The sequence below is a fragment of the Echinops telfairi genome, unplaced genomic scaffold (genome assembly GCF_000313985.2).
Source record: "Echinops telfairi isolate 266 unplaced genomic scaffold, ASM31398v2 ScPeMD7_70;HRSCAF=299, whole genome shotgun sequence".
Classification (NCBI taxonomy): Eukaryota; Metazoa; Chordata; class Mammalia; order Afrosoricida; family Tenrecidae; genus Echinops; species Echinops telfairi.
Genome location: NW_022103968.1, coordinates 84686 through 103136, shown reverse-complemented (window position 1 = coordinate 103136; position 18451 = coordinate 84686). Strand labels below are relative to the sequence as shown.

The 18451-nt window shown below is 48.1% G+C and overlaps 1 protein-coding gene across 1 annotated transcript; it reads left to right on the top strand.

The window, feature by feature from the left end:
- Window positions 1-8155: 8155 nt before the first annotated feature.
- On the top strand, window positions 8156-13377 carry LOC101645789 (olfactory receptor 13A1-like). Its single transcript, XM_004714416.1, has 2 exons — window positions 8156-8850; window positions 13146-13377. The coding sequence occupies exons 1-2, from the start codon at window positions 8156-8158 to the stop codon at window positions 13375-13377; spliced, it is 927 nt and encodes a 308-aa protein (XP_004714473.1).
- Window positions 13378-18451: the final 5074 nt, after the last annotated feature.

Sequence of the window (18451 nt, the reverse complement as noted above, 5' to 3'; positions counted from 1 at the left end):
TTTGGCCCTTCATGATCACACATGTTGGTGTGCTGCTTCCATGTGGGCTTTGTTGCTTCTGGGCTAGATGGCCGCTTGTTTACTTTCAAGACTTTAAGTCCCCAGACGCTATAGGTCTCGATAGCCGGGCACCATCAGCCTTCTTCACCACACTTACTTATGCACACATTCATCTTCAGCGCAGAAACCATTTTTAAAAGGTACCAGAAAGAAGAAAACAGTGACCATACACAATCCTTTCCTCCACTTAAAAATTTCTGTTGGTGGATAAACAGGAGGAGCAATCTCACATCAGGGAAAACAAACAAAAAACGCTTAGTAATGCTTACATAGAACCCAAAGGGAGAATATGCCTAGCACTATGTTCCTATTTGGACACTTTAGACGTAGTTTCTATCCAGCCTTTGGTGACTTAGGTTGTGTGCTATAGACTACTGGGATTGCAGATGTTGTTCTTTTGAGGTGCACAATATCCGTCACAGTCTATACCAAAAGGACTTGTTGTGGAAACCCCACTGAGTGAACTGGACTTTACCCCAAACTCACCAGAGCCCTTGGTCTTAAGGCTGACACTCCCTGGTGTTCAAAAAAGCGGATGACAACTATCCCAAAGTTATAGCACCGGTGGTTGTTTGACTTTGGTTCTGATATCTTGCCTTGAGGGTGCCCAATGAATGGTGGTCCCAGGACCACCATATATTTACTATTTTAACACTCTCCTTGCCTTACTATAACATGTATGAATCTGGTAGGTATAGTTCTGCATTTGTGAATGGTTGTTATTGAAAGTTTTGATCCCATTGTTTGTATCAATAGTGTCCAATCACTTGAGTTTAATCTATGCAAGTCAGTAACTCATGTATTTCGGTCTGAAGCCAGATTATACTTGTTTAATTTCTTTTTTTCAACAGTGTTTGAAATTCTACACCATTGTCTAAATTAATGACAGTATCAATAGAATTACTTTATGCTGCAGAGGGATAATTGATAATGTTCTGTAACATAAAATAACAATGATGTCTCTAAGGAGACTCAGAGAGATAAATAAACCATAGCTATTTGAATGGATTTAGGGCTAACATTGAATCCTAAGAACCATCAGTTCTGACAGGACTCTGTCTGAAACTCGTCTTCATGAAGAGGTCACTGAAGACTCGCTGAAGAACCCACGTGGTGCCTGGCCTTCAGAGAGAATAGTGTCCAGGGTCTTAAAGCCTTGTCTTAAAACAAGCAGCCATCTGAGTGAGGCATCAACTAAGTCTACAGGAAAGAAGCACATCAGCCTAAGTGATCCAAGGATGGTAAGTTATACAATCTAAATTCAAAGGAAGGAATGGTATCAGAACCTGGCATGTGAACACTCAGATTGTAGATGTCTAGGGAGGCAGCGGAAGCCCAAAATCCATTTTCAGAATCCACACATGGATTAACTTCCAGTGAATCTACTCTGACCATAGACCGAGGGTGTAGATGCCTTGCTGTCACACAGAGTATATTGGAAAGTAGGTCACTACAGATGTGGTTAGGTTAAAATTCTGCTTTCTTTTTAATTGAGATTTCTCTCTGATTTACTTTGTTACTAATTTTGGGTTTTTGTATTTCTGTATATGAAATCCAGGATATATAAATACATAGAAACAGTTACTGGGTTAATGGTTTCTTGGGGGTATGGCAGGGAGGTTTAGGAGAAATTGTGGAACTAATAACAATGAGTACAAGAAAAAAATGATCTAAAATTGATTGTGGTGATGCTGGCACAACTCTTTTTAACAGGATTGAACTCTTGGACTGTATGATATGTGAATTATATGCCAATAAAACTTTAAAAACCCATATAAAGAAAACCAAGCCCCAGGATCTCTGTCAGGACTCTGCTAAAGGAGTGGGTGAAGTATGGCAATAAGGCAAGTAGCAAGCAAGGAGGAGAGAGAGGGGGACAGTGGATACGAAGGTAGGATGGACAAATATAAAGGTGCATGCATGAGTGGGTGGATTGGTGAAAGGGTGACTGACTGATAGAACTGGAGGCTGCGTGGGAAAGCAGGTGGGTGGTGGGTGGGTGACTAGACGGTGAATAGGATGGATTGAAACAACCTTTCACAGGCTGAGAACTTGAGGCTCTACATGCTCCTGCAATAAAATCCAAAGCCTCTCCTGGAGAAGAGCTATTGCATTACTAGTCCATGTCATGGTCAGTCATGGCCCATAGGTTGGAGGTTTAGCATAGAAACAATCATCAGAAGGTATTCAGGCAGTCGCACAGAGACTGGACATGCTTTTGAATAACTGTATAAAAACAGAAAAGCGGTACTTCATGTGTCGCTCCAGCAGAACCAGGACCAGCCTGCTCTCTGAGCAGTCTGACTGAGAAGGCGCTGACTGCAGGTAGAGTGGAAAGTCACAGACAACGTGGACTCCTGGGCCTGTGGACCCCAAACTCTCCTGTCTCCTTTTCCCCTAAAAGTTATGAGGATCCTGTTCACCAAGCCCTGGCTCCACAGCTCACAGGATGAAACACACACACTCGCTCACATACACACGCTAAGATCTCAAAAGACATACCCCACTCCCACCACTCGGAGAGTTAGTCACAGACCCTGGCCTGAACAGATTTATAGTGGAGGGAAAGTACCAGAAGGAGGCCCAGAGGACTGAGCATCCGCACAGCCCTGGGGTCAGACCACACCAACATTTGCATTTGTGAGCCCAGTCCCTGTAGCTGAAATCACAGCAAGTGATGGCACTTACCTGTGGGTGGCCCTGCTGCTGTAAAGCCCCTATGTTCCCTCCCTCTGCCTCTGCCCTCCTTCCCGCCTTAGCTCAAATTTCCACAGGTTCTCACTAGGCGTTGGGCTGCTAACCACAAGGCCATTGGTTCAAATACACCAGCCACTCTGTGGGCGCATCATGAGGCTGTCTGCTCCCCCAAAGGCTTAAAGTCTCAGGAACCCTACACAGGATCTCTATGAGTCAGAATCCACTTGATGGCAGTGGGTTTGGGGGTGTCCTGTTTTTAGTACAAACCGGTGCTAGATTCTAACATACCTCAGCAATGTCCGAGCAGGGAGAAAAACAGATGGAAGAAGAGAAGAGACTGGAGCAGAGGGATGGTTTCTCCTGGCTGTTGGGGTCCCCCTAGCCTTCCTTGCACTTCTCCTCTGTATTAGCACCGGCCAGGGAACCCCTCACCCGCTCATCCCTGCCATCACAATCGCCGAAAAGCTCGCAGGAGGAGCGTGAGCTGATCTCTCTCTCCTGACAGCTTGGCAACGAGTCACCTCAAGAAGCCACCAGCTCAGAACGTCCAGCGTGTCCTCGCTGCTCCCACATCCCCACACAACGTCAGGAGCCAGCAGCGCCGCTCGGGCACCAGGCTCACCACCTGGTCCAGAGTGCTGGGGGGTCCTCCTACCCTTCTTCTAAAAACCACACACTTTTCCATTTCACCAGCCCATGGGGCTTGTGCGAAAGATGCTCCTGTCAGCACTAGCCTACACCACGGAAGCAGAGGGCGCCCAGCCAGCACCGTTGTGACCACTCTCAGTGTGCACAGAAACTGTGTGTTCCGATGCATTCCTCTGGAAAGCAGGAACTGCAGTAGACGTGCTCTTCAGGGTGCCACGGGCCCGTTACCCGTCTGGCCAAGCTCTCCTGGAGAAGCAGGCTTCTGCTTCCACGACCCTCCTGCTCCAAAGTCCAACACAGGACCAGCTTCCTCCTCACCACTAACAACAAAGTGCTCCACGACTGTGTCTCCAACACCAACAGGTTAAAGCACATACTTTTGAAAGTACATCGATCCTAAAATTCAGTGGGATTCCCACGCATCCATGCATTCTGGGTAGAACTCGTAGTTCAATGAAGAGGAGCACTTGATATAATAGAAAACTGAACTCTAATTGAACTATGCAATGATATCATATATGTCAAAAATCCAAATTAATATTAAATTAGGAAGAAAAGCGAGCTGTAGATTAACCTTAGAAGTAGCCCTGGGAGACTCCCATCCCATCCAAAAGTTGATCAACACCAAGTTTTCATCCTGTCCTTTATAAGTGGATTTTGCAGGTCAGAAAATTACATTGCTAATTGGCCCTTTTCAAAGTGACTAACACATTTATTATCCTACTAATTATTTTACAGCTCTAAGCAAAGATGATGAGGTGTCAGTTTTCAGTAGAAAATAATTAGCAGTTAGTCAGGTGCGTGGCTATCTCTCAGGAAGAGAAAGGCGGCCCCATGAATCTAATATTGTAGAGTCCCTGGGACTGCTGAGCGGAACCTGGGACCCCGCCAGAGAACCATTAGTCCTTCATCACCCAACTGCAGGTCTCAGCCACTCAGGGGCCATTTCCTCCAGGTGTTTGTGCGGCACAGAGCACTGGGTCGCTCCCAGGGAACAGGTGTGTGTGGTTAGGCGTCAGGGAGAAAGACTGGGGTGAGCCCAGTGGACCTCTCCAGAGTCGCCACCTCCTTTGTGACACCCTGCTGCCCTTGCTGCCCATAGTGTGTTCCCCATGGTCACGGTTCACAGCAAATCTGAAGCCATTTCTGTGAGACCCAGGGCAAGATTCCCAAGGGTGCAGTCGCTTCCATGGTCACATCACATGGCTAGGGCTCCCTCTACTTAAAAACCAAAGTTACCTCTGCCCGCAGTACCGCTGTGTCCCTGATCAGCAGACTGTGGCCACGCTGGAGCACCTGGCAAGGTGAGGAAAGGGCTCCGTGTCATGGTTTATGGGGTATGACAGTGGCCTCATTCCAAGGAGCAAGCCCCTCATTGGGCAGGTGGCCATGGCCAGCGGTTGGGTGGACTTGTCTTGGGGGCTTTGCTGGAGCACTTCATGAGATAGAAAAAAGCTTTTGATGTGAGTTGCTTTTAAATCTTGTGCTGTGCCTTCCACCCCCTGCCCCCACCCCACCCCCGCCAGTGTGATAGGCAAACAGCCATCCTTGGAGCCCAGGCTCCCCATATGTCAGAGGACATAAAGGGCTTTCTGCGAGCACTTCTGATGCTCAGTGAGGGAGTCTGCGTTTCAATGTTAAAGAAAAGGTGGACAAGGGAAAGAGTCCATGTGGCTTCCGTAGTGCAGGGTGCAAGGCAGAGGGGAGTGGGGGCCTGGGTGCAGGGAGGGAGAGCAGGACTACACGGCTCGCTCCTGTTTGTGTGTCCATGTGTCTGTACCTCTGTGCCCTTCTCTGTGTCTGTCCCTCTGTTGTCGTCCTTTACTTTGGTGTCTGTAGGAAACACACCCCAGAACGTCCACGGCCGGCCCTCGTTTGTAGAAAAGTAGGCACTTTGTTTTCCGGGAGAGCTCACGAAGGGTCTGGGTCAAGAGTGCACAAAGCACAATGGAGGGATTGCGCTAATAATTCAAGAGCAGGCAGCACTCAGTCTTGGCCATGGACTCTCCTCCTCGAGGTGGGGGAGGCAGGGCTCATTCCCCCAACCAGAGCTACCCACCAAAGCTTGCAGTTGCTTCTTCTTGCTTCCAAAGCTTCATAGCTCTACAACAGGCCCCCACACCCCCACTGTCCCCAGATCTTCCCCATCACTGGGTGGCTCCTGCTGTGATGTGAAGACTTCTCACATCCGTGCACGGCTCCCGGGATCAGCCCGGATACCTCCGTCCCACACAGGCCATGCTCAGCTTGTACCCGGCTGTCTTTGGGAAGCATTCAAGGGAGCAGGAGTGGACTCAGCGTGCAGACACTGACCCTGTCAGGCACCCACAGGTGGGCCGTTGTACATGGCATATCCACCTCCACACCGGTACCTCCAACAGCAGAGCGGGCTGCCTGGGAAGCACGGTGAGATTTGAATGCAGACACACAGCAGACATTTTTAGGACCAGTGTTTTTCTGAACTGTTTGTTCCTGTTTGGGGCGTGCTTACATTGCATCTGGGATTCAGAGTCACCCGGCCATCCGCATTTTTGTTTTCTGGACCCAGGAGTGCTCATCTGCGCCCAGGGCAGGGTCAGCAAGTAAGTAGTCATTCTTTTGGAGGAGCCATCAGACTGGCCATTTTGCCAGCACAGTCCAAACCCCATGTGTCCTGTGCAGAAAGCAAGTGGGGGCTGGGTCTGGAGGTCTCCTGGGCTGTGGCAGGAGACTGACCCGCTAGCATGTCGCAGCATGACTCACTCCACCACAAGCTAGAACAGCTGAACAGAGGCGTCATCCCCAAAAAGACTGCTGTGGATCGAGTCCTGTCCCCACAACATGTGGGGTGAATCGTAACCTCGCTGCCGGTAGTTGGAGCAGCGTGTGGGCCTGGGCTCTTGGTGGTGTCCATGAGACGACACGCTGAGTTTACAGTGTGCTTTAGATCAATCTCTTTTGAGATGCAAGAGCTTACACAAGCACACGAAAACAGCAGATGTGGGAAGGTGGATGCCAAGCCTCAGGGAGCCCTCCCAGGAACCTGGAAGCAGCCTTCTTCCCTGGCCAGTGGAGAGAGATGACCCTGAGACTGGACTTCCAGCCTCTTAAGCTGGGAGAAAGTAGCACCTGTTTGCTCTCACCACCTCTGCGATCTTTCTGCTATAGCAGTTCTGGAGATGAAGCCAAGTCCCCTAGCCAGCATCTGTCTGAGCCCCTCCTTACTCTTTGCCCTGGTTTGCATTCTGGGGTGGGTGCAGGGCAGCATCCTACTGGCACACTGGCACACACACAAGCAGCTTGAAGGACCAGAGTTCATGCCACTGGGGTTGAGGGAAGAGGCAGCTGCTTGGTGGGTTCTTATCCTCTGGGGCCTGGGGTCTGCTCCCCAGCCCTTCCCACATAGCTCCGTAAAGTCAGTCTGGGAGCTGCTGTCACCCACAGAGTCTGTGCCAGTGCCTCAAAGGACCAGGCCGTGACCACACTGGAAGCATCCTGGTTTGTGACTATGTCACACAGAGAGAGCAACAGACGGCTTCCTGTGTGACCAGGACCTTCATTCCTTCCTGCGATGGTTCTGGAAACATAAGCCAGCTTATGGTGAGATAGGCAGGAACCATTCACTCTGCACACTGTCTCAGGCCACCGGGAGCTGCACTGGAGCCTCATCTAGATGCCACACTAGCCTGTAAATGGGTACCCACCCGAGTCAGCCAAATGACAGAACCACCCTGCCCCTTTGATGCCTGCGTAGAACCATACCTCCATTACCCGAGTGTCCCTGCGCCCAGGGAGCTGGGTGCTGCTCTGCACCCACTGATGTGGGCTCAGCCAGCTTCCTCTCCTCTTTGTCAGTAATTCATCTGGTCAGGAGGATGTTGGTTCTAGATTGTCTTTCAAGAGCTTCCTGGCCAGCTGCCAGGAACCGGGATCCTCGGGTGGTGTTGAGGACATCCTGGGGGTAGCAAGCCGTGGCGTGCTCTCCAGGAAGCCCCAAGGCTTCTGCACCATCAGTGTTCACAACATGAACACGGATGCCAACTTCTGGGCATGCCTCTTCCAACCCCTGTACCACGTCCTCCTGTGGCTGAGGTCCTGCTGCTCCCAGGGCTTCCTCTTGGGCTGGTGGCTGGTGGAGCTCCTGCACTGCCGCTTATTCCATGGCCTTACTCTGCCTCTGTGGCGAGGGGCAAGGGTAGTTCTTGGAGATGTAGCGCTCTCTGCCCCTAGCACTCTCTGACACCTGCGGCAGGGAGCCCATTTGCTTGTTCTGTGAGGGGCAGGTGCTTGTTCCCTGAAAGGCAGTCTCGTTTTCCTCCCTCCCTCCCCCAGTTCCAGTGCCCCTCACCCTACTACCCCCGCTTCCCCTCCAGGTGTCCTAGGGCCTGTAGTGTGTCTGGCACCTGCGCACACTGGCCACACCCTCCTCTCTCGGCCTCTTGGGTAAGGTGGAGGAAGTCGCTTCCACAGGACACCCTTCTCTCTGGAGATGGTGCGGCCAGGTCATGATCTAGCACCTACAGATGCAGGGCCGTCAACATGCTCGGTGCTGACCCATCACTGCACCTGCCTCCCCCTGCTTGTGTTGTCTCCTAATGAATGAGACAGGAACTCAAGTGGGGCCTTGACAACGCCCACAACCCCTCTCCAGGGCCTCTCACTTACTGAAGCTGCCCCCTTTGTGTTTCTCAGCTAGAAACCAATCCATCAGCTCCTGCCTAGGAAGTGGCCCTCAGCGAGGGGTCCACCAGATGCAGCCCAACCGTCTCCCATGGCCGCGGGGAACCACACGGTGAGCGTGTTCATCCTGCAGAGCTTCACCCAGGACCCGTGGCTGCAGGGGGCCCTCTTCTGCCTCTTTTTCACCCTGTTCACAGTGGCTCTGGCAGGGAACGGCCTGATCATTGCAGCCATCCAGCGCAGCCCTAACCTGCACACCCCCATGTACTTCTTCCTGGTCAACCTGGCTGTGCTGGACATGGTCTGCACCTCGTCCATCCTGCCCAAGGTGCTGCAGAGCCTGGTTGCAGACAGCACCATCTCCTTTGGAGGCTGCCTCAGCCAGATGTTTTTCTTCACCTGGTCGCTGAGCTCTGAGCTGTTGCTCTTCACTGCCATGGCGTATGACCGCTACCTGGCCATCTGCCGGCCCCTGCACTACAGCTCCCTCATGAGCAGCAGGGCCTGTGTGGCCCTGGCAGCCTTTGTGTGGTCCACAGGCATGTTCAATGCCTTTCTGCTGACTGGCCTGGTCCTGCGGCTGACCTTCTGCGGCCCCAACCTCATCGCACATTTCTTCTGTGAGATCCCGCCTGTGCTGCAGCTGTCCTGCAGCCCGACCTTCCTCAATGACGTGCTGACCATCACTGCAGACATGTTCCTGTCGGGCCTGAACTTCCTGCTGACCATGGTGTCCTATGGTTGCATCATCTCCAGTATCCTGCGCATCCGCTCAGCTGAGGGCAAGCGCCGCGCCTTCTCCACCTGCTCCTCCCACCTTGTTGTGGTCACCTTGTACTACTCCACTGTGCTCTACACTTACGTCCGACCGGTCCTGGGCTCCGCTGGACTCGTGGACAAGGCCGTCGCTGTCCTCTACACCATCGTGACGCCTACTCTGAATCCCCTCATCTACACGCTGAGGAACAAGGAGTTTAAAGCTGCCCTTAAGAAACTCGTTCCTCGTTCCAGTAAATGACTAACCCGAGAAGAAAGACTCACTCGAAGGACTGGCATTTCCCCGGGGAGAACCCTCAGCCAACGGGTGAATTGTCCACACAAGCAGGCCATTGGGAGATCAGGGCTCTCATCCATATGGCTCTTGGAATTAGAGGACAATAGATTGTGTTTAATATCTCATTTGTTGTTCATATACATTTTCTAAAGTTCTAGTAAGTCGTAAGCACTGCCTATACCACTAATAAATTAAAATATGCATTTTGTATCTTACATTTTCTTAGACATTGAAAATTATCTAAAACTCATTTAATCAAATTTCATATGTTGATTACAAAAAATATTTAGGATTCTTTTATTTATTTGTTTTGAAGAAAGAAGTAATTTATTTTCTTCACAATTTGTATCATTTGTGCAAATACACCATTAAATAAATGTTAAATGGATATTTACATAATACAGATAAGGGAAAATATTTCTTCTCTTTTCTGAATGTAATAGTTGCATGCCAACTAAGAATGTGGTTCTAACCAACTACACCTTAAAATATTTCTCTATGCCATAGCATAATTCAAGATGATGTTGTGTCAATTAAGTCATCGATAGTAGCAACAAGAAGCTCAATGTCACCTTTCCCTCCATGCAGTGGTCACTCTTCCGGAGGCTGCCGTCCACGTCTGTGCTGAGAGCTCCCGCAACAGCCTGCGTGGAGGTCTGTGGGGCTCCAGGCCATGCTTCATGCCGCGGATTCAGCGTCTGGGCAGTCACAGGGATGGGGCTCGGTAGCAGGCAGTGGGGCCCTGTGTCTTCAAGGAAACTGTCCTGAAGGCAACAGGCTCCTCCTTCACTAGGCTTCGTTGGTATTGACCACTTGCCTTTCATCTCTATTTCCTTTCCACCTCAGGAGAAAGCTGATGGAAGCTTGTCGCAAAACTATCTGGAGAAGCAGCCTCCCCAGTAAGAGCGGCCATGTTTCCGGCCGGGCCATGGCAGTATGGAGCACAGACCGTCCACCTGGACTGCATCCAACGAGTCTTTGTGGCACCTCAGCTAACTCATCAAATGCAGAAAGAGCATCTTTCCTCCATCTCCCCACTGTGCATTCCTCTGAAACGCCATCTGATTGTCCAAGTCCCGCATCATCAAACCGCATACAGGCGTGAGTGACCTAGAGATGGGCAAACCCCTCACCGCCAGAGCTTTTGCTCTGGGACCCTTTCATTCAGTTCCTCATGTGGTGGTGACCCACAACCATACAATTATTTTCGTTGCTACTTCATAATTGTAATTTTGCTACTATTATGAATCGTAATATAAATTGTATTATGAATCTGATGTGCAGGATGTATTTTCATTGTTACGAATTGAACATAAATTAAATCATAGTGGTTAATCACAAAACAATATGTAATTATATGTTGAGAAATATTTATGTGTTTTCCGATGGTCTTAGGAGAGCCCTGTGAAAGGTTTATTCGACCCCCAAAGGGGTCATGACCCACAGGCTGAGAACCACTGCTTTAGAGAGAGTCAGCGATGAAGACAATGCCTGGACTTTTGTCTTTCAGCTGCGTAGAAGCCAGGCCTGGAAACTCTGTTAGATTCCGGAAAGAGAGTGATGCCCTGCCTGCAAGCCAGAAGTCCAGTGGTCAGGACCCATGGCACCCTGACGACGGCCAGGGGAGCCCTGGAGGGAGGTCCAGCGTGTCTCATGGGGTTGCTATCACTCAATGGTACTTAACAGACTGATTATCAAAGTTTGAAAATGTTAACTCCAAACCAAGTATGTATCTGGGAACCAACGTGGTGCCCATTCTGGCTTCCATGCTAGGAAAGCGCCGAGGCCTCCGCGGGGACTGAAAGAAACAGTTGCCCAAGCCAAGATCTGACAAAGTGCCCAAGCCATCAATGCAGTGGTCCCCACCGCCATCTTCCCAGCTGCCTCAGCGCCCGGACCATTTTAAAGTCTTTTAAAAGTCTCAGATGCCTTGAAACATGGTCAAATGATCAGAATTATGACAGCATTTATATGATCTCTATTGTTTTAATGATATTATCAAAATCTTGGTAGTATAAATTCAATTGCTTTTAGCTTTTCAGTTATCACTTTATATTTTCTTAAATCTTCCTTTGCTGACCATCCCCGAAAGACAAAGAATAATTTTAAGCCAGAGATGCCGACCATCCATCTAGTCTCTCCTTCCCACAGACAACGAGCTATTTCCCAAGGGCTGTTGCTTCATGTGAACATATTCGAGGTCAAACTCAGGCTGTGGTATCCCCCATATCAGTCCGAGGATGCAACTACCCCCAGGGCAGGAGGGACAGCTCTGAAAATGTTCATTCTTCCACGGTAATGAGTTTGCCTTAACTTCACCTTAAAAGTTAATGCTTTCATCGTGGCTACACTGCACTCTGACTGGCTCGTTTTCTCCCCATGACCTTTCCGTAAGGGGATGTCCAGTTACCTACAGATGGGCTTTGGGTCCCCACTCTTCACTCCCCCTCATTCACAATTATTTGATTTTTTTGTACTTTGATGCCTGATACCTGATCCCTTTGACACCTCATGATCACACAGGCTGGTGTGCTTCTTCCATGTGGGCTTTGTTGCTTCTGATCTAGATGCCTGCTTGTTTATCTTCAAGCCTTTAAGACCCCAGATGCTATACCTTTTGATAGGCGGGCACCATCAGCTTTCTTCACCACGTTTGCTTATGTACCCACTTTGTTTTCACAGGGTGCAGTGTAACAATGATGAAACATACAACTTTCCCCTAGTTCTTAAATGCTTCCCACCCCCGATCATGATCCCAATTCTACCTTGCAAATCCAGCTAGATCAGAGGATGTGCACTGGTACAGATAGGAACTGGAAACACAGGGAATCCAGGAGAGATGATCCCTTCAGGACCAGTGCTGAGAGTGGTGATACCAGAGGCTGGAAAGGGGGAACTGATTACAAGCATCTACATATAACCTCCTCCCTGGGGAATGGTCAAAAGAAAAGTGGGTGAAGGGAGACATCGGCCAGTGTAAGATATGACAAAACAATAATAATTTATAAATTATAATGAGCTCATGATGGACGGGGAGTGGGGAGGAAGGGGAAAAATGAGGAGCTGATACCAAGGGCTTAAGTAGGAAGCAAATGTTTTGAGAATGATGAGGGCAACAAATGTACAAATGTGCTTGACATACAATGGATGGATGTATGGATTGTGATAAGAGTTGTATGAACCCCCAATAAAAAGATTTTTAAAAGTTAGTGTTTTCACTGTATTAGGATGCATATACTATTTGAAACATCTCATTCAACATTTATACTTAATTTTCAGTTTCTCTCACAAACTTTAATTACCTTTCCTTTCCCATTGTGAAGTTTTTTGAACTGCAGGATATTTTCCTGTGTCTCCAGAGACAGACTCGCTGGTGGGGACCTGGCACGACTTGCATTACCGGTCAAGTGAAATACAAAGCAAACCTTTCTATCTGTGTGAGATAGCTTTTGTGTCCCAGGGAATTGTCCAACCAATCTAAGTCGTTAAATTTTCAGATTAAAGTTTTTAGTAATATTTACTCATCATTTATTTATTTATGGGCATTTAAATTTTATTTTTATTAAAAGATCATTTTGTTGTGGGCTCTTACAACTCTTATTTCAAAGATTGCATCGGGCATGTTTGTACATATGTTGTCATTCTTTTTGAGACATTTACTTTCTATTGAGCCCTGACTATCAGTTCCTCTTTTTCCCCTCTCCCCATGACCCCTTGATAGATTATAAATTATTATTATTTTCATCTCACACCGATCGCTGTCTCCCTTCCCCCATATTTTCTGTTGTTCTTCCCCCTGGAGGATGTGGTGGTGTATGGTTATGTGTCAATCATTGTGATCCGTTCTCTCTCTCTCCCCTCCTCTTCCTTCCCCTCCCCCTGCCCTTCTGGTATTGCTAGTCCCATTCCTGGATTCCACGTGTTGTGAGCTCCCATCTCTTATCTATACCTGTGTACAGACTCCAGACTAGTCTCCATTGAGAAGCAGCACTGGGATCAAGATAGTGGGGAATGAGGAAGCCTCAAGGAACCGCGCCTTCTCCACCTGCTCCTCACACCTCATTGTGGTCTGTGTGTACTACACGGCTGTGTTCTATGCCTACGTCAGCCCAGCCTCCAGCTACAGCCCCGAGAGGAGCAAAGTGGCTGGAGTGCTGTATACTGCACTGAGTCCCACCCTGAACCCGCTCATCTACACGTTGCGGAATGCTGAGGTCCAACGAGCCCTGGCCAAGCTTCTGCCCTTCTGCCGAAGGTGACCCCAGAGCCCAAGTCATTCTCTGTTCATGTCTCCTGCACGTGGATGCCAGACCTGAGCTGTAGGTCCCAGTTGGGGTGCAGATGGACAGGTGGCTGGTAAGCTTGGACTTGTGGCAGATAGCACACCACACACTGTCCCAGGGCACATAGATGTACGGAGCAGAGCTCCCCAAGGTGACTGCTCAGTGTGGCCCATGCCCCCTGAAAATTCCTGTCTTTCCTGGATCCAATTCTTCCTTAGTTGTTTCTGCTACCCATGCCCCAAGCACTAACCCATGGGCACCTGCACCTCACTGCCCACTCCTTCACCTCACTTCCCAGTTCTTTATCTCACTGCCCACACCTGCACCTAACTGCCCACACCTGTACCTCATTGCCCACACCTGCACCTGACTGCCCACTCCCGCCCTCAGCACCGCCTGGACCCCTGTCCTACTCAGTCTGTATATTTGGATATGACCTCTATTGGGCAGAGGCTCATCCTCTCCCTTTAGGATTACAGCCCTGTGGTAGTTATGTATTCTGTCATCAACTTGAGAGGATTATTAGCTAAGGGGTGGAGTCTAGCTTGTCAATCATTGTATAGCCAATGAGGCCTCTGTGTGGGCATGGCCTTTCCCTGAGGGTTCTGGGAATTACTGTATATCCTCTTTGGAGGTAGTAGACTCTCTCTCTGCTCACTCCCTGAGAGACTCTACTGACAAGACACATGGCACTATGCTGATAGACCCCACGCCCTGGGAACTGTAGGAGCCACGTGGAGGACCCTGCCAGTGCTGAGATGCTTACAATGCCACTGGATCCACAAGACTTCCCACCCACTGGCCTGTGATCTTCCTGCATTTGGTGTCATTGCATGTGTTTCTGAAGAGGACTTTATAGATTGGTATTGGACATATGGGCTATTATCAGACTTATGGGCTTGTTCTGGACTGGGCTGGGTGTTTTCTCAATATTGAATTGCTCTTGTATATAAAGCTCTTTCCTATACACATATGAGTCCCTCTGGATTTGTTTCTCTAGTCTACCCTGACTAACACAAGCCCCCGCTCTCCTTCTGTCCCTGGGTTCCCGCCTGACTGTGAACTCTAAGGGTCTTTTTTCTTCCAGGGTGTCTGAGTTCCTTCTAACCCATCTCTGTCTGTTGGTCTTTCACAGATGATCCAGGGGTCTCAATTATGTCCCTGCCACAGGGGCTCCCACAGTCTGTCTGAGAGTACACCGAGGTAGTCATTGGTGCCTTAGTGACTATACCACAGAGTGGCCAGTCTGAGTGTGGGATCCCATAGCCATCCTGTGTCTGGGAGTCCTGTCATCCTATGTTTTCTTAATAAGCTGTCTTCATACAGTTGGGAGCTAAATGATCATTTCCCTTCTTGAGTGGTGTGTTTTCCTCATGTGAGTTCCTGTATTCCACTCCTACCTTCAGCAGACTCTATGTCTCCAGGACACACCCTTCAGTCCTGGACCAGCATCCCTACAAGCATTAGAGACCCTTCCTGGGAGCCAGGCTCTTGGTCCACTACTCTCCCCATCACCTTTTTGGAACAGTCCCCACCCCAGATCTCCACATGCCCTCTGAGTGTTGCATGAAAGGACCCATACTCCCAGGTCCCATTTGCAGCCAATACAGACCCTTGGTTACAGCTGCACCAATTTTTTCAAGGACCTTTTATGAAATCCTTTCAATCCCATTTCATAAAAGCTGGATTGTCCAGCTCAGAGTTGTATGGGATTTAAGATCACCTGATCCATATGGGATTAAAGATCACCTGATCCATTCGTTGTTAAAGAAAAAACAAAACCCTTTAGACAAGTCTACAAGAGTCAAAATGCATCTGTGAGCTTAACACATCTGAATTTGGGGACTATCTCAGCAATAGAGTTGGCACATTAAACACTAATGACCAAAGACAAGACAAGTTGGGAGATGACATCAAGAACAGCAGACACGAAGAAAGCAAATGATCATTAAGCAGGAAGCAAAGAAATGACCAAGATGGATCTCACAAGAGCCTCTGAAATTTGCTCTTGAATGTAGAGTAGCTAAAGTGACTTGAGGAAATGATGAATTAAAACAGTTGGACATAAGATTTTAAAAGACAGTTCAGAATACTATGTAACGTATAAAGAAATTTGAAAATATCTGGCGTTTGAAAACCAGACAGGAAGAACATGCTCAGCATTTCTCTAGATAAAAGAACTGAAGAGAATATTAAAGGATTTCTATATTGAAGAAGTTGCAATATTGAAGGATTCTGTGGACAGAATATTAAATTCAGCGGGAAACATCAAAAGAAGATGGAAGAAATCCAGAGTCACGACACCCCAAAACATTGGTGTGGGTTCAGCCATTTGAAGAATTAGCCACTCTCAGGAACAAGGTGATGTATTCGACGGAGTCATCTAGAGAAACAAAACCAGTGGTAACAAAGCTCATACTCATGTAGAAGAAAGAACTTAATATGAAGAAGTATTATTATAGTAAAAAGGCTTCCCAGCTCAACCGAATTCAAGTTCATGGGTCCAATGCTAGCCGGGGCTCTCTTCAGGCCTAAGTAGCTGTAGACTGAGGCCACAGAGAAGTGGAAGGTAAGCAGGGAGATCACAGTCCAGTGGATGCAGAGCTGTAAGGATCCAAGGTCAATGGGAACATATCAGGGTGCTGACTGCTCCCAGGTTTGGTGGCCCACATAGAGCCATAGCTGGAGACTCACAGAATCTAATCAAGCAGGAAGGATGAAGGGCAAGAGAGAAACAAAGTTTGCCAGTGTCTCCCTATAAAAAGCCCCACCCCCAAGGAGACACCATCAGGATGTCCTTTGATTGATAGGTTGGACTCCACCTCTACACTTTCCTGCTGGTAGAAATTGACATAAAACCGAACCATCACAATAAAAAACTGATGGAATTGACAGAAGAAATCCAAGCAGCACCGAAGGTGTTCAACAGAACCCAGACTTTAGGAATTTATGGAATACTAATTACAACCTTTGAATAAATGAATCAAACTCTGGAAAAGTTTAGGCATGTACGCCAAGAAATTTCAAATTGCAGTATCAAGCTCATATGGGAAGATTCATGTCTGTGCTCATTACCAAAAAAAAAAAAAAGGTAAAAAATCGTGGGAAAATATCAAATTATATCTAAAGGAAGTAAAATTATGCTGAAGATCATTCAAAAGTGGATCCAGCAGCACATTAGCATGAAGCTGCCATAAATTCAACCCACGACCCAAGGAGGCGATTGAAATAAGGGTATCATTGCTGATACCAGATGGATCTTGGCTGTAATCAGAGAGGACCCAAACAATGTTTCTTTCTGTTTCATTAAGTATACAAAGGCATCTGACTGTGTAGATCTGTGGGGGGAGGTCAGATGAGCAGGCATTCCCCCCACTGAGGGCAATCAGTTGCCAGACTGCTGTCTCATCCGACCACAGGGGTGGGCCTGCTCCCTGCCGCTGGGGATAATGGACAGGCTCCTGTAGGTGGAGTTTGGACCCTACTGATAATGGTTCCTATGGAGACCCAGAGACCATCCCCTAGACCACCCCCTCATTACTGTGTAACCTATAGTGCAGGCCCTCCCTGTGACGTATGTCTCTACCTGTAATTAGTGGTCTGGCATGCCCCCAAAAGGCATATAGGCGTGGGTCAGCAATATAGAGCTCTCGGACTCTGACCTCCTTGCTGCTCACTCCCTGGTCACTCCCCTCCCTTCCCCCTCTCCCTTGTTCCCTTGCCCTCCTTCCCTTCCCCCTCTCTCCACGTGGACCACCAAGCTGGGCTGAGGTGAGCAATGCTACCATGTAACATGTCTGACTGTATTATTGTAATATCTCTCATGCTCTCGATGACTTTAATATAATATTTATATATCTCAACCGTACAATTGTGTATTACTGAACCCAGAAGTAGTATTACTGAACCAGTGAGTTCTAGCAGCGGGTGGGGCTGGCACCCCACCCACCTCCCTCTGCGCCACTTTTAATTTAATACTACATAGATCTTGATACATTATGGATGAAATCATGAAGAATGAGAGTCCCCAAACACGTCGCTGTGTGCATGCAGGACCTCTACTCATACAGACACCACGAGGCAGCCGTTAGAAGAGGACCAGGGCTTTGGGGAGTTTCAAATCAGGAGAGGTTTCCATCAGGGTTTTACTTGTTCAACATACTTATCCAATCAATGCCCTTAGCAAGTAACTCCGAAGCTGGACTATGTGAAGAACTACTATTTATCTACAAAACTTAAAGATGTGTATCAAAAAATGAATGTGAACACATTTATTAACTGTTTCTAAGTACTTGTCATGGAAAAATTTTACTCATCCTAAAACAGAAATTGTAAATGTAAAGCAACCACAAAAGCAATACAGATTTGAACAAGGAAGGTTGGGAGACCTTAAAAATGAGCCAAGAAAAAAGGAAGATTATCAGCTTTGCGAAATGAGGATAGTGGCTGAGGTCCAGAAACTTATGGAAGACAACCTTAGAATCACCATTGAGGCAACAGTTACTGAACTTAGAATCTCACGTGGTTTGACATTTTCAACTTAAATTAATACCTTGGATTCAAAAGCTTTCACCTTGATGCGTGTCAAAAACACGGCAGGAAGGTGGGTGAGCTCGAAGACCGGACCTTTCCATCAGTCTCCCGAGGAAGAGCGACCCTAATGAAGACATGGTTACGGCATGAATTCTAACCAAGGTCTTGAATGCACCAACATGAACCAAAGAGCAAAGCCCAATCCAAGGGGGGTGTGCAGGGCAGGTGAAATCCCAAACAGAGAAATCCGTACAGAAAGTTATCAGGACTGCTTGGGGTTCACAAGGGGTAATCCTGGTAGATTTGCTCAAAGGACACATGAAATTGAAGAATGCTTACTAGGAAGAAGTCTTATGAAAACTGCACTGGTGAAGGAAAGGCCAGGATGTTGCACCTAAGAATGGTTTTCGATCACAATAATACACCTGTTCAGGCTTCTAGGGCAGCCATGGTTTTCCTGCAAGGATCCCATTGACAAAACTTACTCTATGCAACCCCGAGCCTTAATCTTTCCCTT